At 40.5% G+C, this 26,641-nt stretch overlaps 1 protein-coding gene across 2 annotated transcripts in view; it reads right to left on the reverse strand.

The window, feature by feature from the left end:
• Nucleotides 1-1,118: 1,118 nt before the first annotated feature.
• Nucleotides 1,119-26,641, reverse strand: part of LOC122802555 (NACHT, LRR and PYD domains-containing protein 3-like) — an 826,460-nt gene continuing 800,937 nt past the window's right edge. For both annotated transcript variants that reach the window (XM_044072217.1, XM_044072216.1), the window contains exon 16: nt 1,119-3,311. In XM_044072217.1, coding sequence (XP_043928152.1) covers nt 2,708-3,311 — 604 coding nt within the window. In that variant the 3' untranslated portion in view covers nt 1,119-2,707. The remainder of the gene's footprint in view (nt 3,312-26,641) is intronic.

The raw sequence follows: 26,641 nt of genomic DNA on the forward strand, positions 1-26,641 counted from the left end.
TCTCCATAGTCATCAGTTACAGACAGTTTATTGCAGATAGCTGATTGTGTAAAAAACAGACCTAATAAAATATTCCAGCTGACTTAAAAAAATGCACACTACCTTTACAAAGGCAGAATAATGACTTCAGAAACTAAACAAATAACAAAAGTGTCAGTCACTTTTACCCATAGACAGCCCCTGTACCCAGTGATTAATGCCAATGTTATTGACTGCACACCTCAGATATAAAAAAAAAAATAATTGGTTGCAGTAAGTTTAATCCCCCTACACATAACCATATACGTGACCATCAATTATAGCTGCTTGTATGACTGATTATACAACCGAGATTGAATTCAGATGAATGGAGACATAACTGATACACAGGCACATATCTGAAATAACTACTGTCAAACAAACAAGCATTTATATTTTCAGCTCACTGTTGTCAGAATAGTGTGTTTAACCCACTGCAAGCTCATCCCTTGCCCAAATGCATCTCAACCACTTACCTAAGGAATCAAAGAGAAAGCTAAAAATAATGGACAAAGAACCAAGGTCAGGGAAAGCTTTTGCCATTATATACCATAAAACCTTGATAGAATAACACATGTGATTTGAATTAGTATAATTTTTTGAAAGCTATTAAGTGTGAGACTCAAATGTCTGCCACTGTTGTTTAGTGACTGCAATCTTTATTAATTTGTTAGAAAAAATAAAAATAATGCATACATGTTATGAGGAACAGAAACATTGAAAGACATTCTGCAAAATTAAGGACAGTTGAGTGCATCTAGTGCCCCCTCCCATATATATTTATATATATATATATATATATATATATATATATATATATATATATACCACACAAGTGTGACCATCAATTACAGCCACTGGTATGACTGTGACTATAAACCTCAGATGTTTGATTGTGATCAAATTAATGCATAAATAAATAAAATGTGCCACACATGAATGCATCTTCTCAAGTAACTACTGTCAGAATATAATCTTCAACCCACTGCAGCCAAATACTCAACATCGTAACTCGAGAGTCAGAGAGCAGTCTAAAACATAATGAAAGAAAAAGTACCAAAATCAGATTTATATGCTTAGAAAGTTGTTAGTGTAACAGGTGTGTTTTGCATTAGTATGTTTTTTCTGAAGATTGTCTGAAAATCAAATGCCTGTCATTATTTAGTAATTGCAGTCATCACAGATTCAATAGAACACCATGAATTTTACATGAAAACAGACTAAAATATCAGGCAAAAATCAGAGTTTTCAAACATTCTATAACAGCCCCCCCCCCACTACACCTCTCAACATATTTGTTCAAGAAGTCTGGATAAAGCCAACATTAATGAATTTGAAGAGACATTTTTATACAGTCATCCACTCATCCTTATTAAAAAGTTAAAAGAGCAAAAAGTTTTCATCAGCATGCATTTTCTAAACTATAAGAAATATGAAGTTTTAATATCTGGCTTTATGTACTGACTGTAATTCATAGAGGTTTACCAAAAATAAATATAAAAAATAGATATTGCAGCAAAATTGAGGACAGTTCAAGGATATGCTCTCCCACACACATCCGAATATGTATCTTCATACAGGCTTACACACACATTTTATTTATTTAGTTTGTTTACCAGGGTAGTACAGTTACCACAACAAAACATTTGGAGGCACAGCCACCTGGGTACCTAACTACATGCTGACTTACTGGCTGCAAATAAAATAAAAATATTCCCATATTTCTGTTCCAGCTACCTACACTAACCCTTTTCTCTTTCCTGAGACAGTCTGAGCCAATAGAAAGGGCTCCTTGTTGCCTCATGTCCTCAACAGCTGCATGGATTGGTCAGATTGAATTTGCAAAGTTCCAAGCTGGAAATATGCAGATTTTTTTTTAACTCAGATCTCCTTGGAACTCTACACAGTTCTAAGTGCCCAAAAAAGAATGCCAACTATTATTTTTAAATTAAAAGTAATAGTTTTCAAAATATAATGTAATTTCTCTTCGTTTTTTTTGAAACTTGGGAGGAGCCTGCAGCCTAGCAACCAGTACCATGTGCCACCCCTGAGCAGACTTGGTCTGCTTCAGCTTTAGCAATATATTTGACTTGGTTCCACATGAGTAGCTTCAGGAAAAGTGGAGGAGCATGGATAGGATTATGACTGAGTAGCTGGAATTCTGCATATCTGAGATGGCTGTGTTGAAAAGGACAGTGCTAAACATATGGAAAGAGATCAGTGAAGTACCTCAGTGGTTGTTCCTTTGTCCAGTTTTGTTCATTAAGAATTTTGAAGACATGTCTGAGATAGAGAACAGAATCAAACTCTTCACTGATGCCACAAAGTTAGGTGCAGCAGAAAAGCTACTGGAGAGGTAAAGGATTTGGAAAAATTAACCAGGTGGATGGAAAGGTGTCAGTTAATGTTCAGTGCAGAGATATAGTACTGCTCTTGGGCTACAAGAATCATTATATGAACTATCAGTTGGATAAATGAAGGTAGCGGCAATAGAGCAGGAAATAGATCTGTGAGTGCTAGTCTGCAAAACTCTACAAACCACTTGTTTTGTTTCACTTATTCAAAGCTAAGAATCTTTGAAAGTATGAAGTCCATTCTGCAAATTCTAGAAGTTCAATTAATGCTGATATAGTTTTATTCAGTATTTATTACTTGCATATGGTTTGTTTAGCACGTGGCTGCACTGAACTCAGTACAGTGTTGTTTCACACAGTCTACAACTGCTTTTCTGAATATCCTTAATGATGGTTCGTACAGCTTCTTCAAAGACATTATTTATTCCTTCAAAGTAAATAGCTGAGCATTCAATGTATTTTGTAGCACCAATTCTTCTTGCCATCTCTTGTCCTTCCTCAGAAGTCATTGGCTTTCGATTATATTTATCTCTTTCCCTTTTAATAATAAAAGGATCCTTTCGCAAATCAGTCTTGTTGCAAACCAAAATAACAGGAACATCGGGGTTTTTGTTTCTTACTTCTGGAATCCAGTAGGTTTCCAAGTTATCACTGAAAGTTTGAGAAATTGCACATACAAGGAGTATTACATCAGCTGTGTGGTAAAATGCTTTCCTTATGCTTTCATACTCCTGCAAACCAGAAACATCATGAATTTTGAGAGAACATGGACTTCTATTAACCTGGATGTCTAGTTTGTGTGTCCCCCATATAGATGGAGTCCATGTTGGTGGAAATGTGCAGTTCATGAAGCAATCAACCAAAGTACTCTTCCCAACTGCACCATCACCAATAAGGAAACATTCAAACTTAGAATCTTCATTGCGCTTTTTCGTACCTCTGTGGAAAAAAAGGAAAACAGTAAAGTAATTATTTAAGATTAAGCTGACCATATCAGCACAAGACAAATGCCTGTTGTAATGAATAATGTTTATACTTTGATGTAATTCATGCATGTTTCCGTACAAAAGCCAGTCATTACATGATACGTAAGAACTGTATATTTCATCTAATTTATTTAAATAGTGATACTCCTTTCTGTTTAGTGTCTTATGATTTCAGTGATTTTGATGTTCAATATACTGGGGGAAGCACAGCCTCACAGCCTCACATGTGGCTAGCAAGGAGTCTGCTACTATCTAACCCTGGGTTATAAACTTTATCTGCAGTCCATTCATCTGTCAATGTTTTAAAAATACACATTTGTGGTGATTGCTTAATTTTCAATGGGAGATTATTCCAGAGATGCTCTCCTTAACACACACACACACAAACACCTACAACACACACCACACATACACACACACTGACTGACACACACACGCCCATCCACACAAAATAAACATTAATTTACTTTCTTCCTGGGGTATCAACACCACATGGTGAACAGCTCATGTGACACGAACACGACTTCTACTGAAACAGCTAAATGTTCATTTTTAAAACTTTTAACTATCAGTATGAAATCACTCCTAAGTAGCCTATAGCAAGAAAAAGAGATCACACTTTTCTAACTTTAATGAATAGCTAAGATTCCAAAGACCAGCAATACATCTTATAAAATTATCTGAATTCTTTCTAATCTTTTAGTTTGCCCCAGGTTATACAAACATGCAGAAATACAATATTCTGTAATAGGTCGAACATAACCTTTCTACAGTGGCAACCCCACCTCCTAGATCCAGCAACTAGTGGTCCCTAAGAATCTCCCTTGAATGCCATAGCATCTTTTCATTACAGTTGAGCTATTGCAGTCAGATCAGATTTAAATTTGCTATCTATCATTACTTCCAAATAATAATTTGTTGCAATAATTTTACTTGCTGATTCTTTTGATGGAAGGATCCTGTTATTCATAGTGTTATGCTTCTCTTTATTTTCCTTATGGAAGTGTAAAACTGTACACTTACTGAGGTTGAAACTTACTGAATATAGTACAGACCACTGAAATAGTGCATCAGTGTAAATGGACATTACAGCTTCATCTTTTATATTCCTCACAAGGGTAAGAATCTTAGTCATCAGCACATATACTTAATGATATAGCCTCTCTAAATTGCATTGCTGACATAAACACATTGTTCAGAAAGGGCCCCAACACTGACTGTTATCAGATTCTTTATTTGTAGTCACTCAATTAGAAAAGATACTCTACTCCTGTATTTCCTGAGATGCAGTTGATTTTTGACCCAATTAATGATGTAAAAATTATATTAGAATTTTCCATCACTTTTAGAATTTCCTTATGTGGAACTGAGTCAAAGGCTTTAGACAGGTCTAAATATAAAATGTCTACATCCCAATCCTAGTCTGATGTTTTGGAAAGGTTGGTATAGAAGTTTATCAGGTTTGTCTGGAAAGATCTGCCAGCTGTAAACCCATGTTGACTAATGTTTAATAATATATTCTGAATCTTTGACTTTAAGTAGATATCCAAGCAAAATCTAATTTAAAATTGAGAGCCACGTTTTAAATAAAACATTCAGGGTACATAGTTCTTTGTATGCTTGGGTTTAAGCAATTTGAACACATTAATGAAACAGTTGTGTGTGTTGTGCTGTTATTTTCTTATCACCATTTTTTTTCACCCTGGAGGAAAAGGTGAGATAAGGATTTAGAATGTGAAGATGGGCATCTAATACACATTTGACTTTTCACTGGCAATCCATATTTAACATCCCTAGAAATGGCTACAAACCTACCAGATGCGTGTATAGTCCTCAGTTTTGTAAATGTTGCTCCAATTCACTTAAACAGCTTATAGAAGAACAGACTTTGCATGAATGTGCATTTTCTGAACAAAAAGAACTATGAAACTCTAATGTCTGGCATCATTGGCTGACTGTAATCCTTACTGATTTACCAGGAAAGCAAGAAATTTATGAGGGGAAAGGGCAAAAATATGAGACAAAAACATGGACAGTTAATAGGTATAGAAGCCTAATATATCACTCATGTTATACCAAGGAAATGGCCAATCAAGCACACATATTATATGCATTTAAAGGTTTGCAATGGTGGTAAATAGTCCCCAAAGCAATACTGTTTACAGATATCAAAATACTAACATTTTACAGAGGCACCAGCCTATTTTTGGGGAATAAGACTGTTATCTATGGAGATACTTATCCTTGTAATGTGTCATTCTTTCAGGTATGCATGTGCTACCTCAAGACACCCCACAAGCAACACATAAACCACAAAAGCAGTGTGCAAAGCAGTCACAGCCCTTAAGGCCAAATACAACACAAACATACTTGTCATAGGTGACTCCATAGTCAGACACGTCATTGTCCATGCTGGTGGTGTGAACGACCTGAGACTCCCTGGACTGACTGAAAAAAAAGAGACATAGAGGGCTCTCTGATTTATGTAGCCCAGGCAGGTATGACCTAAACCTGAGCAGTATCCTTCCTTCACCAAGAATGATGCCACAATATAGAGACAAGATGATCAGCTTTAACAATTGGCTTAATGTCTGGTGTCATCCTGGGATGACATGCACTTGCAAGCCGCCGCTAAGCCAGGGGGGGGCTTGCACCTGTCACCCTGGGATTCGGATCTCAAATTCTAAACCTACCACCTAAAAAAAAAAATGGGAAGAAATTGAGGTAATGCTGCTCAATGCCAGAAGTCTAAATCTCAAAAATGCACACTTCGAGGCCCTTCTCAGTATGGAGAACATCGATGTCTGTGCTGTAACTGAAACCTGGTTCAAGGCTCCTGAGAGCACCCGGCACTATTAGGTTTCTGCTCTACAAATTGTAGCATGCTACAGGCCACCCTCTCAAACTCAGGAACCCCACACAGCCTTCCTGAAGACACTGGAGGGTATAAATGTATCTCCAAACACCATCATATTGGGTGACTTAGTTCATAAATTCAAATGCCATGGAACAGCTAGTCACTGTTGAGAGGAGAAAATATACTAGATCTCATTGTCACAAACATGGGGACAAAATGCTCCACATCATTGGTGAGATCTGATCATAAAACTTCACTACTGAAATCCCACATCCGCCCCCCACCCCAAACAAAAGACCATAGTGAAGAACTTCTCTAAAGCAAACTTCACACTACTCAAGACTGGTGTGGTATCCTTCAAGGCCCACAAATGCCTTCTATGAACACCTCCAGGACTGCATGGATCAGGCAATCCCAAATAAAACCAAGACTAGTCTGGTGGACCCCAGCCATTAACAAACTTTACAATAAGAGGAGAAAGCTATTACATGATAGAACAAAATCCATATGATCATTATTAGTAAAAACACTCATAAAATCAACTAAAGGCCAATTTTGAGAAAAATTGCCATGGATTCAAAGGACAATCATAAGGCCTTTTTCTTAGGAACCTGGGAGTGGAAACTCACAGATATGCTCAGAATTAAAATGATACAAAAAAAAAAATCACTGAACAGACACCATGCCCAACATACTGGCAGACAGGTTCAGTGCAACACAGCAGCAATGGGACCAGATGGTGTCCCCGGCTGTGTGACAAGTCTAGTCTGCAAAGCTATGGAGAGGATCATAATGGAGCTCATAAACAAAGATATAGGGGGACCTGCAGACATGGACCCGACCCAGTTTGGCTTTGTCAAGGGAAGATCATGCCTTTAAATAGTCACCAAGGCCATTGATGAGGAAAGGCAGTCCATACAGCCTACCTTGACCTTGGACAGAACCCACAGGGTTAGAGTTGCTGGCGCTGTGTCAGACTCCATATTGTTTGGCATCTACTCTCAGAAGTACAGGCCAACATGGTGACAAAGTTTGCAGATGACTGCAAATAGTGGAAAGTGCATCGGACACGGATATCCTTCAGAAGGAAACAGATAGCTGGTGCCAGAGCCATGGCCTGAAGTTACACAGAAGAGGTTATCAGGGACCTGGGGACCCCAGGTTGACAGTGGCCTTTTTTTGACACTCACATTGCTAAAAGTGGTTAGAAAGACCCCTTACATTGCCCACCTGATCATGAAGGATTCACATCCAGATCTAGTAGAGTCATTTGTCCCCTGTACTCTTCACTTATCAGACCAATGAGTTCCTCACCAAGGACTCCAAAATCTGTCATATGCTGCCAGATTGAAGAAACTCCAGCTCTATTCAGTAATGGACATGCTCCACCTCAAAAATCCAAATCCACCAAAACCACTCACCTATGCTGAGATAAAAAAAATCGGTCCGTCCATGAGGCAGAGCACCTCGCTGACTCTGTTCAAGAGAAATCTAGACCTGTGGATGGGAGATCGTAGGACAGAGGCACAACAAACTAATGGGCACAGTATTTTTTCTGAACCTATGAACCTATGATACTGGAGTAACTTCTATGATCAAATAGTAAATCAAATTTGGATCCAAGGGAAACAGCAACCAATATTAGTAATTATATATGTTAACAGATAACAATATATTTTATTAAAAAAAGAAAACCACAGAAAAAAGTGAAGTTGTGTTATAAAATTTAGTAACGATAGCATTTATTTAAAAAGCAACTGATAAAATGAGATTGGGCAACAAACTTTCTGGCTGATTAGCTAGGACATGGTTTGATTTTTCAATTAATATGATGAATCTGTAATTAATAAAGTGCTCTGGGATAAAGAATAATTCAAAACTTTGCTGGTTTGAACGGTTATCAAGACTATTAATAAAATGAAAGGAATGAAAAAATAAAAGAAATAGGAATGGCAGACTGAGACATGAAAAAAAGAAGAGAAAACAATGCAAAGGTATGAAAGCTATGGAAATTAAGAATTAATAGCAGCAACAACCATAACTCATTTGCTGTAAATTGTTTTGTTCCTATTAACAGCAAAAATGAGAATAGTCTTGCAAATTCCATAAGTATGAAAACATCACTAAGCTTCCATAAGCTTTATCTCCCATTTAAAATGAATTAATATGTTTGTTTGGGGCTACCTGGTTACCAAGCTGCAAAATAAATAAATAAATAAATAAATAAAAATCACTTATTTAGTGATATCACCTGTAGTATTTTGGATACTTTTCCTATAATCAAGAAAGTTTCAGATAACATTTGATTTGTGTTTCTGATTTATAGCTGCCAGCTAATATTAAGAGAACACTAGCTTTACTGATGTTTAAAAAACTAAACCAGTAGAAAATATGCTGGTGGTAGCAGTGTGACTAGATCAGTATTATGTAATAAAACTTCAGAACTGATTAGTTGTAGTCTGATACTTTTTAATAAATGATTATGCATCAGCTACTTGAAAGCAAGCCAACAAAGTCTGCTATGCTCTTCCCCTGTAACTCCCGATGTTCAGCTCAATGAATTCTCAATTTGCTGCGTTAATCTCACTGGAAACTCAACCTAGTGAAAAACATAATTCTTTTTACCATCCCTTCACCACCCTCCTCAACACACACACACATATATATATATATATATATATATATATATGTATATATATATATATATATATATATATATATATATATATATATATATATATATATGTGTGTGTGCCTGTGTGTAACTTTATGGTTACATAAGCAAGGAACAAAAGGGAAACTCATAAAACAGAGAGAATCGCTGTTGGTGTACACTTAGTAACAGCAGTGATTTCCTATGGAAAACAGCAATCAATCAGTTAATTGAACTTAGTAACAAACAATATCTTCCACTTTGGATTCAATGAGGTGTAAAGCAGCCTTGTAAAGCAGGGGGAAACATTAGATTATCAGGCAGTCATATATCAACCAGTCATACCTCTTAAAGCAGGAAATATGGACAAAGCCATAAATAAAAGTGGGACAAAGGACCAAAAATAGGGACAATTTTTAAATATTGCTCTTACAAACTTACAAAGTTGATAGAATAACAGGTTGGGCATTAGCATTAATTTTCTGAAGGGTATGAAGTCTGAAACTCAAATGCTTAACATTATTTTTTATCTTCAGTCTTTAATGATTTGCCACTAATTTACCAGAAAACCACAATTTTATGAAAAACGGACCAAAAACATGAGTCAAAACTCTGGACATTTTGTGAAAATCTGTACAGCTGAGAGGTATGCAACCATTTAGTGTAATGTATGAAATCAGTAAATTGGTAGAAGCTTTGGTGTATGAACAATTACCAAACACTATAAATCATAATACTTAAAATAGTTTTTTTCACAATGCTGCTTTATTAAGCACAGATATATTCAATTATAGTACGGTGGGATTCTGGAACTTTTTTGTCCTTGTGAAAGCCTCACTACTGAGTTTCTGCAAGTTGTATGATAAATAATGTAGATGAAACTTCATGAATACCCTTCTACATATCTTTTCAGTGCTTGTCTGTGGAGGAATTCATAAATCCTTCCAGTACTGAAGGAGTTAGATGACCGGTTTAATGATATGGTATATGATCCAGGGCTGAATAGATTTAAATTCTAAACAGCTTATTTTAGGTTCTGAATGTGACTCTTAAATTCACTGGACACTGGAATTCTTTGTCATTCTATGCCATGGGCATGATGTATATCAGTAAGTAAATGCAGTGACTAAAAGTATGTACTTCATGGACATTTAGAATCCACCACCTCTCTGCCAACAGTGGACTATGTCCCACTAGTCTATGAGTGCATGCCCCCTCCAACCTGAAGCCCTTACATTAGATACACAGTGTGTCTCTCTCGGTTTCCTGTTCTATATTGCAGGTGATCAAAGCTGTACACACACAGTTCCCCTACCTGTCCTTGATCAAAAGCTCTGTCTTTTCCCTGGGACTTAGTTGCCAGGAAATGGAGTTCTCTAGCAGTCTTCCCTTATAAATAATGAGAGCCCCCTGGCATCCCAATCCCAACATGGCTTGTGAGTATTTGTTATATCCAACCTTCAATTGTACAGAAGCAAAAATAGTGCCCCATATTGGTCATGCACTCTCTACGTATAAGTGATTGGGGCTCCATATCTGCATCCTCCTTTCATTAGTCAGTGACCTGCAAATTATTATTACCCTTCTATGGTTCCTGGTGGGAAAGATGTCTGCTCTTCTCTACCTGCATGCATCCCTGTCCTTCATCCTGCAGATTCTTGTGGCCAAGACTTACCCTATCACTGTTTTAAGGAGTTTCATGCGGACGCTACTCAAGAATAAGTGGCAAAGTATAGGATGCATAATTTGGTGGCCTATGCCACACACTATATTCTCTGCCATCATTGAAGACCTCTCCCATTTTATTCTTCCTTCCACCGGAATGCTAGCCCATCATCTACTATTAAGTCTGTCCCATAGCAAAACAAACCTCTGCAAAATTGTATTACTCATTTTCCTGTATCCCAGCCATAATTAGGTAGACTTTCCAATGACAGGGAAAGCCAACCCATTATGTATATACAGATGCTGTGAAGCTTTTTTTTAAATTGTAAATTACTCATTACTTTGTTTACTGTAATCTTATACAGTGCTAATGGCATGTGGCTGGATCCAGAAGTGGATACAAGGAAGAATGATTTCTTAGTAAAATTCAAACACTATTTTATTTTCTTTATTCATATCTTTTTTTTTTGCCACCAGGATCCTCAGTGACGTTAAGGTGATGTACATCTCCTTATACCTTTTTAGCCTCAAAATGCTTCTTTTGTTACCTGGGACTAATATTTAATTTCAGTGGTGGTGGCAGGTCTGAGCCCCCTTTTAGGAAAGAAAGCTGAACATAAATCACTCATACAGAGTCCCCCTCTCCCCATCCACACAGCCTTCTGACTTTGGGTTAGCATTTGAAGCCAAGGTAACACCATTGCAGTCTGGTATCTTGTCATTGCATTCACAGGAGAGGCTGCAACATATCTTTAATAATTGGAATTATCCAGTAATTCTGATGTTACAAGAATCAGTACTTGGTTCCTGATTTTTGATGTAAAAATATATAATTAACTTTGGTGTATTCATATGAATAATGAAGATTGGTTGCTACTGAAGAGGAATGTAAGGCCTTTATTTATTGACATTTTTTTTTTAAATCTCCAGTGCTGTTTGGCTTGCCTTGGACCAAAGAAAGAGTAAGGACATAGTTCAGAATTCACAAACTCAATGACAAGTTTTGTTTTCTTCATCCACAGTATGACAAACTTTACCCTGAGATGCAGTGTAAATTATTGCTTTTCCTTGGTTGTTTCTGTATAAACTGTAAAGGATACAAGAACACTGTAAATATTGATGGCATATTATTAAGAATGTCTGAAAGAGGGGGGTTGCTTTTCACTGTTGTATCATGCACTTAGAGAAGATCAAATCTCACTTTTTCTGTAATTCATATGTGTAAGTATTTGAGCTACCATATTGGTTGCAATTAATAAGAAACTGTACAGATGCCTTATGCAGCTGAAATAGGAAAGCCTTGTTGATGCAGTAGATGGAATGAAAACAAAAAGCTTTGCAGATGACAGCTGGGATTCACAGGCAAACATTCATGGCTACATGGTGCTAACATCTAAGATGGTCACTGCGTGGTGTCATAGAACTAATTGGACATGTATTAGCAATGTATAGCACCTGCATATTAATAAAAGAACTCCTCACAGAAAAAAAAGAGGTGGATGGACAGTGCTACACTGCATTATAGCATGAGCAGGAAGTGTGTGTGGCCAGTGTGACAGACATCACAGCTAAAGCAAACTAGTGCAGCCTAGTCAGTGAGGTCTCGTATAGTTGCAACTAGATTCTGGCCAGCACACTGATATGGATATGGACAACACAATGGCAAGCATTCTCCTCACATAAATGGGGAAAAACAAGATAGATAAGAAAGTAGTTGAGAGAATAGCAAGTAGAGGTAAACATGGTAGGATAACCATAATGTATGAAAGGTGAGGGGGAGGAAAGATAAATTATTTAAGAAAAAGGGAGGAGGGCAGGTAGCAGGGTCAGAAAGACAAACATAAACATAGACAGGCATGGTTGTTAAACACACAGAATCCATGGATAAAAGTGGATGGACACATATAGAAGGTGAATAAGCAGTGATGTGCAGGCCTGGACAGTGAACACGGAATGTAGAATGACACTTTAGGGTAAACAGCTCGCCAGAATAAAGTTGGCATGTGGTCCTGACATTGTTGGCTGTCAGGATTACACAGAGGGCAAAGAACCCAAGCATAATTTTCATGGATGGTCATTGGTGTGGGCTAGTTGCTCCCATGGAGTTCCAGTGGCTAGGGCCTGCTGGTTATCTAACTTGACTAGCCATGCCTGAATGTATTCTTTGTTTTCTAAACAGATTGGCAAGGCACCTTTGCAGTATCCTGCATCTAAATCTTACACTAGGAGGCCCCCTGTCTACCATCAGGAGAAAGGATTTTTCACCCCCTACCTCCTGACAGACACAGAGAGCAACAGTGACTTCTCCTGGACACTTCTAGAAGAGGAACCTTCACTCCCCTGCTAAAAGAGAGCCATGCTAACAACTAGTGACACAACACCAGGTGCAGTGATTAACAGAAGCTGAGGTGGTTTGGGATGTTCCTCTTCTTCCACAGCTGGACCTGTTGATGTACTACAAAAAGATCATCAGACACGTGTATGAAAATTATACCAGTGCAGATATGAATTAGACTCCCAAACAGTAATACACACCCCACTGCCTGGAGGGGTGCTGCATGCATTATGCAATAAACTATGTTTGCATCTGCAATATAGTGCTTAAATTTGACATTTTACTAAAATAGGAATTAAATAACTCTTTCTTTAGTCTCTTTCTGTCACTAATCTTTGGTTTATTCACTTTAATAAAAAGCATTGTGAATTCCCGGTTTACTGTCATGTTGTCAGACAGCATTCTGTTGAACTGGGATACTCAAAATGCAAATTTGCCAGTTCATGGAAGGCCGAACAGAAAATGGTCGACACCACAAGAGCTAATGCTAGTGTGCATTCACTGTTGTGAGGTTGACATTCTGAGTTGAGATAACAGTACAGTGGGGATTGGGAAAGGTTCCCATTTCCTTACTGTAGTGTGATCTCGGAGTTTGTATATATAATTAATAGGGGGTGTGAGGGGTGCAGGGGGACTTGCTCCCCTGCAAAATATTAGTTCAAATTGACTGGGAGGGAAGGTATGCTGGGTAGTGTCGACTTTGTCGAATTTGGACGGGTCAACATTACCAGTTTCAGTGTTTTGCCTGTTTGGTGCTGTGATTTTCGATATTTTCGTTCTACATTATGACCACTCTATAGAAGTGGTTTCGTGATTATGATCATCTTCTTCTTCATCTTCTTTCGGCTGCTGCCGTCAGGGGTCGCCACAGCAGATCAACTGTCTCCATTTCTTCCTGTCCTCTGGATCTTGCAATGTCACACCAACCACCTGCATGTCCTCTTTCACCACATCCATAAACCTTATCTTAGGCCTTCCACTCTTCCTGTTACCTGGCAGCTTCATCCTTAGCATCTTTTTCCCAATATACTCTGCATCCCTTCTCAGCACATGTCCAAACCAACGTAATCTTGCCTCTCTGGCTTTGTCTCCAAACCTTCCAACCTGGGCTGACCCTCTAATATACTTATTCCTAATCCTGTCTATCCTTGTCACACCCAGTGCAAATCTTAACATCTTCAACTTTGCCATGTCAAGCTCTGACTCCTACCTTTTTGCCAATGCCACTGTCTCCAACCCATATAACATAGCTGGTCTCACTACCCTCTTGTAGACCTTCCCTTTCACTCTTACTGGTACTCGTCTGTCACAAGTCACTCCTGACGCTCTTGTCCACCCACTCCATCCTGCCTGTACTCTCTTCTTCACCTCTCTTCCACACTACTCACCATTACTCTGAGCTGTTGATCCCAAGTACTTAAACTCATCCACGTTCGCCACTTGTACTCCCTGCATCCTCACCATTCCTCTATCCTCCCTCTCATTCACACACATATATTCTGTCTTAGTCCTGCTGACCTTCATTCCCCTTCTCTCTAGAGCATATCTCCACCTCTCCAGAGTCTTATCCACCTGTTCCCTACTCTTACTACAGATCACAATGTCAGTGCATTTCTTTGTGCCAAACCTAAGCCCGGATAAATGGGGAAGGTTGCGTCAGGAAGGGCATCCGGCGTAAAATTTTGCCAAATCATACATGCAGACAACAGTGCAGAACTAGTTTCATATCCATTATTGGACCATAATGCTATAATCTTTAATATTATTTAAAAAAATGACAATCTAATACATCACAGGAGATTACCAGCATACATTATTAAAATAAAAGGATTCAAGTATTGGTATGCTAAAGAGATCAAACATTTCCTTGAATTAAACATGAATGGTGAAGTAACTGACATTGTCCTGTGGAATTCACTAAAAGCTTACTTAAATGGAATAGTTACAAACTGGTATATTAGTAAAATAAGAGAATGGGACAAAGAAATTAATACACTGTAAGGCCAAAATAGACACACTAAAGTTAAATCTAAAATCAAATGACAGTATCAGTCAGTCTGAACTTAAAAACTTGAATACAAAATATAGTGAAATTCTAAATCATAAAGTTTCATTAAACCTGGAAAAACAAACTTCAGGCATATTCAGTAAATCCTTTAAGCTTGCATAAACTTGCTCTTAGATCAAAGAAAATTAATAAACTAAATCATATCACATATAAATAATAAAAAAGAAAGTAGAACAGATATTAGAGGTATTTTTGTGGGCTTTAAAATATTAAAAAAATATATAAATAATAATACTAATAACATAGATGATGATATAGTTGAAACTTTTCTAAGGGAAAAATATAAATAAGTTAACAAGTGAACAAGTACAAAAATTGATAGACCATTCAATTTAACAGAAATAATAGATCAAATTAAAAAAATAAAAAATAATAAGGCACCGTGCTTGGATGGTCTTATACCAGAATTATATAAATTGCTACCAGATGATACAGTTAAAATATTAGATAAGGGGCCGGATTTACGAAAGCTTGCATGGAGTTGTAGAGTGTAAGACGTCATGTCATGCGATCCAGGAACAGCTGGCAGGGGCGTGCACGAGAGCTGCTAAAACTACTCTTGCATGGACAGCATCATGGTATGCAAATTACCTCATTTGCTGGTGAAAGCTATGCAAATGAGGTAAATTTGCGATTCAGGAAACACTAACCTGTCTGTGGAAGATTAGTTTTATCTGCAGAAATGTACTCCGTTGGTAACGGAGTACCGTTCTGCAAATAGCTAAACAGAGCTATGACAGCTCCAAATAAAGGATGCATACAGTTGAGGAAGCATGCCAATGGCCAAATATAAGGCCATTGGCATTTATAAATGTTTAAAAATATAAAAATCTAACTTTTTTCCCCGATCTCCGATGCTTAAGCATAGCACAGCACTGCGCAAACATGTGGCGCTTATCGCATGCGGCGCTTATAAAAACAAGAAAATAATTTAAAAAAGCCAAAAATAAGCATTTTCACTAAAAAGCTTATTCTGCCATGCAGGTGAATAGCAGGCTGAAGACAACATGGTCACTTAGTAGTGGTTGCTAAGGGGGAAAGCTCAGTGTCAGAGATGTAACCATGCATTAGTAGGCAATCCTATGCAAATGAGGATAAGGATAGTGAATCCCAATTTTCCCCAGCATGTGAGCCATGTCCCAAGAGTGTAAGAGTAGGAGTAGGTGAGTAATAGAATAGAATATAGGTGAAATCATGAGGGTGTGTGTCAGACAGGCTGTAAGCTAATTGGAGCACAGTGGCTTATGTTTGCTTTGAGTTGCTCAGGATTTCAAGAGGCGTGCCTACAGTTGTCCTATTTGAAAACTTCAAACCAATAGTGCACAATGTTAAAAGATAGGAAACTCCTTGCAAACATGCACATCATGTGTTCGTGCGTGTGCACTTGTTTGGGTGGCGCTTCCACCTGGGCGGAAACAGAAAGGCAAAAGGAAGGAAAATAACTAGTAGGAAGTTAACCAAGGAGAACTAGCAGAGCTGCCAGGTGAAATATATCAGAATCAGCCAATTACACAGGCAGCAGACTAGCCCAACCCAGCACTTTAAACTCTGCAAACAGCATTCCTCCCTGTTTTTTTCCCAAGAACTCTGCAACACTGCAGTATACAAAGAGGGAAAGCTTAAAAGCTTAAGTCAGACAAAATGTTAGGGGCTGCTCTTGCTATCATAAACCAACATGTGCAAGGTGCTGAGGGTGGTGATGTTGTGAATGCTGCTGAGCAACCCACAGTGAGGAGACGGAGAAGAGTGTACAGACCCACGGTAACCTACCAGGGGCTACATGAGCTGGAGATAGTGGAGTGCTATAGGGTGGACAAAGACCTCCTACAGCAAATTGTTGAGCTGCGCCGGCCACTCCTCACACACAGAACCAACAGAGGGGAACCCATCCCAGTGGATACCAAGGTATGTGTTGGCATAAGAATACTAGCTACAGGTACCTTCCAATGACCAACTGGTGATATGATGGGGATTTCACAGGCATCAGCATCCAGGGTACTCCACCAGTTCCTGGATGCCATGTCAGCACATGCTGGTGAGCACATATATTTTCCCAATTCCCATGAGGCATTGGCCAGCAATATGCGTCTTTTCCACCAAATAGCAGAATAACCTGAGGTAGTGGGTGCAATAGACTGCATGCACCTACGCATCAAAGCACTACCTGGTGAGCAGGGTAGGGTCTACATCAACCGCAAGGGCTTCCCCTCCATCAACTGCCAGGTCGTGTGTGATGCCCAGGGAATAATAATGAATGTGTGTGCTGGCTGCCCTGGAAGCTATCACGATCACCCACATCTGGCATCTGACGCAGCTGTACCAGAGATTTGCCAATGGGGACATCCCTGATGGTCACCTAGTGGGGGATGCTGGATACGCACTTAAGCCGTGGCTGATGACACCCATCAGAAATGCACACACACCTGAACAAGAACTCCATAATGAGGCACACGCACAAACAAGAAACATAATTGAGCATGTGTTTGGGATGCTCAAGTCATGGTTCCGGTGCCTGGACACATCTGGTGGAGCTTTGCAGTACTCACCAACTACATGTACCCAAATTGTTATGGTATGTGCCATGCTACACAATATGATCCTACAGAAACAGCTGCAGCAGGAACAGCATGGGGCAGGGCCAAACAGCCCCCCACCATTGTCAAGGCCTGCACAGGCACAGCATGACTGTGGAGGAACAACCTGAGCCTGCCCCAGTAGGCAGAAGGTGGAGTGCCCAGTATGCCCTGGCCTTGGCAAAGAGGCAAAGCATAGCACATACACTGACTCAGTAGGAACCCTGGAAATTACACCTCTCTCTGACTCACACATACAGTAAAAGGGATTCCTAACTTGACACTACTTGTTTTCAAACATGTCTAGGGAGTGTACTATGTGCATCTGACATAGGCAGCCCTGCAGCACCCCCTGAGGCATGAGTGCCCTATTTTAAGCAATATAAAGCACTGCTAAGCACATTTTACCAGTACTGAGCATATTTAAATCCAATTGCATGTAGCTGCACAACACTCTAACCAGTGCAACGTTGAGCAAAGTTGGGCAAAGTCGGGCAAAGTTGAGCAAAGTCGGGTAAACACACTCACACCTGCTTTACTGTTCCTTAACCAGTCATGTCTGCCCAGCAGGAAAATAAAAAGCAGTGACAGGGCTCGAACTCAGGATACTGTGCACTATAGTCACAGCACTGAACCACTAAGCCATGACAGCATTTCACTGGCATAGACACAACTTAAGTCACTCACACATGCCAGTTGGTGGGGGGGGGGGTCACATACCTAACAGTCACATCAAGCAGGACAATTGTAGACAAACACAAACACAAACAAATGCTGTATCATGCCCTCTGAAGAGGCATATGAGTAACCTCCCCCCAGGTCTATGCAGACAGATAACAGCAGGCTCGGCAGTGTGATGTGGGTTGGGTAGGCTATGAAGTCACAAACTAATATGCGTGTAATTGGAAGCTAAGGTCGGTAGTACAGTGGTATGCCTCAAGCCAGTATGATAGGCAACAGTACAGACTGAAATGGAGTACCTGACATAGCACTGCAGGCCTAGCAAATGTGTATACGTGTCAGGTGTACCTCTCATCCTATGTACACCCACAGTAACAATCAGGTGTGCCCCCGGGTAGAAATGTACAAATAATAGCTGTCCCCCCTGTATGTAGAAATGTTAAGTCTATGCAAATTGAATAATGGAAGCCCCGCAGGCACAGGCACAGCATGCTTCCTGTCGATGTATAACACAAAGGTGAGCCCTGAAGTAAAAACTAACTTGAATTTTCACACACATATATAGTATATATATATATATATATATATATATATATATATATATATATATATATATATATGCCCATAGTGGGCATGCTCACACACACAAACAAATTTAGCAAATGTCAGTCAACAACATACTGAAAGGTCATACTGAGCATGCTCATGCACTTAAATAAATGAAGCAAATGTCAAATACTGAAAGGTCATACTGGGCATGCTCACACACTTAACCAAACAAAGCAAATTTCAGTCAACAACATACTGAAAGGTTATACTGAGCATGCTCATACACTTAGGCCATGTCTGAGTACAGCAGTGGGCCACACATATCTGGCAGTTGCAATTCTTACTCCAGACACATGTCACTATTCACCAATCCTGCCTTGCACACACAGTGATATGAAAACAGACCTTTATAATATATTGGACCCCTGTCATAATCAAACTATGTAATACAAGTACTTAAGTTGTTCAAAGAAAGTGAAAATCCAAAGAAGATCAATAAATCTCTGATCAGTATCATCAAGAAACAATGAGCACTCCTAACATTATCCAAGCCATGTTCTGGCAAAACTATTGCCAAAGAGTCCATAGAGAACCATGAAGCTTTCTTTAGCTATGTCATAAATATCAATGTAATCTCATATATGTTATGAGTCAGTGCAAAGTGTAAATGAATACATGTACATGACTGACATTGCCAACATCTTGACAGACAGGTTCATACATATTTACCCCCCTCTCACTGACAAAAGGGCCCATTACCTTACCTGGAGATTGTGAAAAGCCAGAAATCACATATACAATGGTTAAACAGCTCTATCCAAACCTAAAAACATGGTGTCTATGGGATGACATGGTGTCCCTGGCTATGTCATATGTGAACTCCAAAACAAACAGACCCTGCACCTGAACAGTCTGTTGAGACTCACCCTCTGTACAGGATATGAAACTGTTGAATGGGTTACAGCAAAAACATTTGGCACACTCCACAAGTGTTGGTGCACAACAGACCATGGGAACTATTGTCTTATAAGCCTAATATGTCTAATCTGCAAGACCATGGAGTCCATCATTATGGAACTCATAAACAGAGCTATTGGGAGCCTACAAACACCCAATCCTACCCATTTTGGTTTGGTCATGGGCAGATCATTGTCCCTAAACCTGCTAGACAGTTTTCAAAGCAGTCACCCAGGACAGACATCAATGAAATGAGCTTCACATGGCCTACCTAGACCTTGAAAAGCCCTTTTCCAACATCCCACACACATGTATCCACAGAATCAACAACCTGTTCATAAACATGTATGTCATCTGATGGATTGCCAACTGGGGCACAGATAGATCCCACAAGGTAAGAATTGTGGTCTCCCTGTTGGACTGTAAGCTGAAAACAACTGCTGTCCCCCATGGCTCAGTCCTAGCACCCCTCCTGTCTGGTGTATACTTTTCAGAAATACAGTCAAACACATGAGGGCTATGGTTAGCAAAGTTTGTGGATGACTGCAAAAAGGTTGTCATAATCGATGTTTGGGACAACAGAGACATCCTTAAAAAGGGTCTCAGTCAGACAGATTTGGTGTCAAAATTATGGCCTTGAGCTACAGTCATACAAGTACCACATAGGTGCCAACACCGTAAATATGGAGGTAATAATAAGGGATCTATGGACACATGTGGATAGTCATCTCTACTTCCAGAAACACATTCACAAAGTGGTTAGAAAATCATGCTATGTGTTCCCACAAATTGCCAAGGTCTTTGCATGTAGGTCAAAGGAGGTTCCCTCTACTCATCAGTCATCAGACCCATCAGAGAGTATCACAGCACACTTGCGATGAATCTGACTAGGCACCTTCAGCAGCTGGAAAGACCACTGAAGTACCTCAACAAGAGGATTACTGGTCTCAAACAGTTGCCCCCTGCAACATGACTGAAGTTAACTCAATCTGTACTCTGTTGCATACTGGTTACTCAGGCGATCTCTGCCCAACAGACAGGTCCATGTCCAATGCAGAACTGATGTACATGCCCTAACTGAAGTAAACCCAAACTCACTGTGCCACACGCTCTAGGGATATCATCATCACAACAATAAATAGAACATGTTGGAGGGATACACTACTAACACACAGACTTCCCTTGCTTTGGAACAGCCTCCCAACCTACATTAAGCTTAGTCCCTCACTGACACTTCCAGAGGAGCCTTGATGAGTGTATGTGAAACTGAACTGTCACACCATGGATCACTTCATCAGTTCTACTACACAGAGGCCTAGGGAACTAACCCCATGTGTGGTGATAGCTGCACACTCTGGCCATACTAATATATGCCTTCAGGCAGATAGCCTATTACCTACATATGCACCTATATATATGTAGGGAAAACACAGTATAATAAGCTAAAGATGGATGGGCAGAGATGTGTGCAAGAGGTGACCATGACAGGGAGCCATCCAGGACTGTCCCACCCAGCACACATCCCAATGGCACAAAAGACATGAGGTGCACATCTCACCCACTGTACATAATAGCCACCAGTATCTGTAAGCATTACAGTGTATGTGGTGCATGTGCCTGCTGTACAACATGACTGTACAATGAAGTACACATCTACCATCTGTAGACATGTACCTGTCACATAGGTTCATAGGTATGTAGTAGAGTATCTTCACGAAGGCATATATTAGCCTAGGCAAGTTGTGCAGCTTTCACCACTCCATTGTGTAGTCTCCGAAGCCCTAGTTCTAATAGTTAGTACCCTAAGCCCCTTTCTAGTGGGGCTGCTGATGTGATACCTGGTGTGAATTGTCTGTTTCCCATCCACTCATCAAGGTTCCTATTGAAGAGTGTCAGTGAGGGGCTCTGTCTGATGTACATTGGGACTCTGTTCCACAGTAAGGCAAGTGTCTGAGATGGTACTCTATCCCACCAGCATGTTGTATTTATTGTGATGAGGCTCATATCCCTGGAGTGTGTAGAGCGAGTCAATTTTGTTATTCGTAGATGGAGCATGTTCAACAGTTATGTGTTGGACATGGCTCTGTATGTTAGGCAGAGTGTGCCTCTGAGTAGGCGGTATGCAACGGAGAACAGATTTAGTTTTACCAGTTGTGATGCATAACACAACTGTTTGAGGCCAGTAATCCTCTTGGTGAGGTACCTCTGTGGTCTCTCCAGCTGCTGGATATGCTTAGTCGAGTACATCCAAAATGGTGCATTGTACTCAATGATGGGTCTGATGACATAAGACTAGAGGGCCATCTCTTTTGATCCTGATGCAAACCCTTTGTTGATTAGGTGGGCCACGTAGGATTTCCTAATCACTTTGGCAACATGATTGTCAAAGGAAAGATGACTATCTACATGTGTCCCCAAATCCCTTATTACCTTGTCAGTTTTTAGGGGGTAACACCTATGTGGTAGTTTGTGGGTACTTTGTTTTCCCCAAAGGGGATTACTATGCATTCTTTCACATTGAGCTTGAGGCCATGATTCTGACACCACACATCTGTCTCATAGATTCCCTTCTGGAGAATATTTGTGTCATCCGGAGAATCTATTATGGCAAGCACTTTACAGTTCCCAGCAAAATTTGTCAACCACAACCCTCCTGTGTTGGCATGTACTTTTGAAAAGTCTATACCAAACAGGAGGGACCCCAGGACTGAACCCCGGGGAACATCAGTTGTTACCGGTGTAGAGTCTGACATGTAGCCAGCAACTCTTAATTTGTGGGATCTATCTGTGAGCCAGTTTGCAATCCATCTTGTGATGTATGGATTCATGCCCAGGTTGGTGAGTTCATCTATGATAACTGACTGGGGAATGGTGTCAAAGGCCTTAGCGAGGTATAGGTAGGCTGTGTGGAGCTCCTTTCAGTCATCTGTAGGCTGGGTAACTGTCTCAAAGAAATCCACCCAGTTCAGGAGGTGTGATCTGCATTTGTCGAAGCCAAACTGGGTGTGCTCAACTGTGTGAAGGTTCCCAATGTCTTTATTGTTGACTTCCATTATGATTGGCTCCATTGCCTTGCAGATCAGACTTGTCAGACTCATAGAGTGTGAATGCCAAGGGTCTTTTGTGGCCCCACCCCTGTGGAGTGGGAAGAACATTGCTGTGCAACATTCTATGGGTACATATCCTGTAGAGAGCATGTAGAGAGAGGTGTAGGTATCCTTGATGAATATGGATACATCCCCACACTGTGTGCTATGATCCAGGTTCTGATGCTGGACGGTATGGAATGAGTAGTATCCTGGTAGTGCTGGTGTGCTCTCTGGAGCCTTGAACTAGGGTTCTGTTACTGCACAGATATCAATATTCTCCATACTGAAAAGTGCCTCGAGTGTGTGCATTTGGAGGCTGAGACTTCTGGCAATGAGTAGCATTTAGCTCACTTTGTGGTTATTTGTGTTGGTTATGGGGTTTGGTTTGCCTGAGTGACTGGTGTTACACACCTGAAGTCAATGCCCTGAAGTCAATGCCTCATTGGTCCGATCCAACCATAAACTAATTACCCTACATATCTGCATTCTGCCCCCACCCCTCATTAAGGAAACCATGTTAAAAAATTTCTCCAAAGCCAACTTCATGCTTCTTAAGACAGAAGTGGTGAACTTCATGACACCCATGCAGATGGACAATACAGTTACGACTACTGAATCCTGCACAATTGCACTTTATAAGCATTTACATGAGTGCATGGATCGTGCTATCCCAAACAGAATCAAGATGCTATCCTCCAAGAAACGGAAGACAATCTGGTGGTCCCCTGCCATAAACAAACTGTACAACAGAAGGAAGAAACTGTTGCAAAAGTGGGTAAAATCCCATGAGTGGAGGAGCTCCCTGGTCAGCCTCAGTAAGACGCTGCAATCCCTGAAAAAACCCTCCAAAGCTAGTTATGAAAACAAATTTGCCACTGATTCTAAAGACAACCACAAAGCATTCTATAGCTATGTCAAGAATCTCAAAGACAACACTCAGATCTACTCTGAGTTACAGCACAAAGGCACTAAATATACAGACCCAACTGATATTGCCAACATCCTGGCAGATAGGTTCAGTGCTAACTTTACCCCCCTCTCACCCATGAAACAGTCCATCTCTATACTGGAAGAATGCATAGTTCATGCCATCACGGCTGCACAGGTAAAAACCACACTCTCCAAAGCCAGGAGCACAGCATCCATGGGATCAGACAACATCCCAGGCTGCATTCTCCACGAACTACAGAACAAACTGGCACCACACCTAAGTACCATGTTCAATCATAGTCTCACCTCAGGCTTTGTGCCTGCTGAATGGCATACAGTGACAGTTATCCCACTACACAAAGGGGGAGCCATCACGGACCCCAGGAACTAGCACCCCATTAGCCTGATGAGTCTGGTCTGCAAGGCCATGAAACGTATCATCATGGAACTTATAAAAAAAGACATTGGTAATCTCCAAACTCTGGACCCCAACCAGTTCGGGTTTGTAAAAGGCAGATCATGTCTCCTAAACCTGATAGACCTCTTTGAAGCAGTCACCAAAGCTGTAGACAAGGTTAAGGTTGTTCACACAGCCTATCTATACCTATAGATAAACTCACTAAACTAGGTATAAATCCCTATGTCACAGGATGGGTTGCCAACTGGCTCACTGACAGAACCCACACTGTGAAAGTAGCAGACTCCAAGTCTGACTTCAGACCAGTGACAAGTGGAGTACCACAAGGTTCAGTCCTGTGTCCTGTCCTGTTTGGTATCTACTTCCCTGAAGTACAGGGTAACACAGAAGGTCTTTGGCTGATGAAGTTCACAGATGACTGCAAACTAGGAGCCGTAATCGAAACTAGTAATGATGTGGACATCCTACAAAAGGGCCTCACTGAGACAGATGCCTGGTGTCAAAGCCATGGCCTCAAGCTCAATGCCAAAAAGTGCATTGTCATCCCCTTTGGTAAAAACTCTGTACCCATAAACTACAACATAGGTAGTATACTTAACACTGAAAGTGTGATAAGAGATCTTGGGACACAGGTGGACAGTAGTCTCTCCTTTGATAATCACATCACCACAGTAGTCAGGAAATCCTTCTACATGGCACACCTCATCACAAAAGGTTTCTCATGCAGAAAAAAGAGGTCATTGTTCCTCTCTACTCATCACTCATTAGATCCGTTATAGAGTACAATGCCCCCTTTTAGTATGCACCTCACAAGACATCTACAACAACTGGAAAGGCTGCAGAAATACCTCACAAAGAGGATTACTGGCCTCAAACACATGCCCTACACAGACCATCTCAAAAAACTCCAGATTTACTCTGTGGCATATTGCCTACTCAGAGGTGATCTCTGCCTAACATACAAAGCTATGTCAAACCCAGAGCTGCTGGACATGCCCACTTAAAGAAATCCCAATCCCTCCGAGCTACACGCTCTAGGGACCTAAACCTTGTCACCACAATAAACAGAACATGCCGAGGGATAGATTCCTGTCCTAGAGACTTCCCATACTCTGGAATAAACTACCTGTCTATATCAAACAAAGCTCCTCATTAGCACTCTTCAAGAAAAATTTTGATGATTGGATGGGAAATAGGAAATTCACCCTGGGGATCACTTCTGTGTCTCTGCTCAACAGTGGTACAGGAACATAAATTGCTTGGGTGGCAAAAGCCAGGGTACCTTTTTGGCTGGGCTTGTATAGGCCCCAGGGCCGATAGCCTAGTACCTACCTATGAACCTATGAACCTTTGAGCCTTGCCTAAAAAGGTAATATAGGGACAGCAAGAGCCTTGGCCAGTATTCAGAAGCATAGGGGCGACAGATGCAAAGCATCTGTAGCGAAGCAACGAGGCTTGTCTATCATGTCATCACAGGCAGACAGAGACTGGATCCCCTTTGACTGACACCAGAAGCTCAGCCAATTGTTGAAGTTTATTGTCTTTCTATTATATTGTAGTATCATGTAGGTGAAGGTAAGATGCTACTCAAGGTCAGGGTCATACCAGCCTGGGCAACATGATCATAGAGCTACTATATATCTGTTGTCATGTTGTCCTGGGAGGTATGTCTCAGATCATTCACATTGACATGTACAAAGAACACGTCATATATGTACCTGTTCTGGAGTGATGTAAGTGCTTGTGTTATGTGGCGGATCCTAGCACCTGACAGACAACTGACAGTAACCTTCCCCTTGTCCAGCCGAGTGAGTGGAACATCTGTGTGCCTGACTATGAAGTCACCTATTACTAGTGTGTTGGGTATGTTGTTTTGCCTTAGGGTCTGTTGTGAGGCACACTGCTTTGGAGTATTATGTGTTTTCTGGCGTGTGCTTGGAGGTGCATGTTGCTTGCTTGTCTGCTTAGGAGGACACTCTCTCTCTTTTTCAGATTAATATTTGTATTCTCCGAGTATGGTAATGTGTATTTATGTGCGTGTTTTGCTGGTGCTTATATTGTAGGTCTATGTGAAACTGTTGGTGTTGTGGTTGTATGCCCCTACTCCTCTTGACTGTATTGTCCAGTATTGGGTTTACAGAGCTTAGCCATTGGTTTGACCCTGTGTGTGCCAGCATGTGGTGCATCAACCCATACATGATATGGTCATGGCCTATGCATACAATACACTCACAATACACCTAGTATGATAAGCCTGCTGAGGTTAGCAAATGTGAAAAAAAACCTTTGGGCAAACTGTCAGCAAGTAATGTCTGTATTGCACCCTGAAACTCCATATTGCTTGCTGAAGTGTAAATACTTACTTAGTTTGGATTAAGAACCCGTACTTGCCAAGTGTGTGTGTGTGTGTGTGTGTGTGTGTGTGTGTGTGTGTGTGTATGTGTGTCTCTCCCTGGGGAGAGAGCAACCTTTTTGGAGACTACTCACACCCCTTAAAAGTGGTATACT

This window comes from Protopterus annectens, chromosome 5.part0 (genome assembly GCF_019279795.1).
Source record: "Protopterus annectens isolate FY-2018-M chromosome 5.part0, PAN1.0, whole genome shotgun sequence".
Classification (NCBI taxonomy): Eukaryota; Metazoa; Chordata; order Ceratodontiformes; family Protopteridae; genus Protopterus; species Protopterus annectens.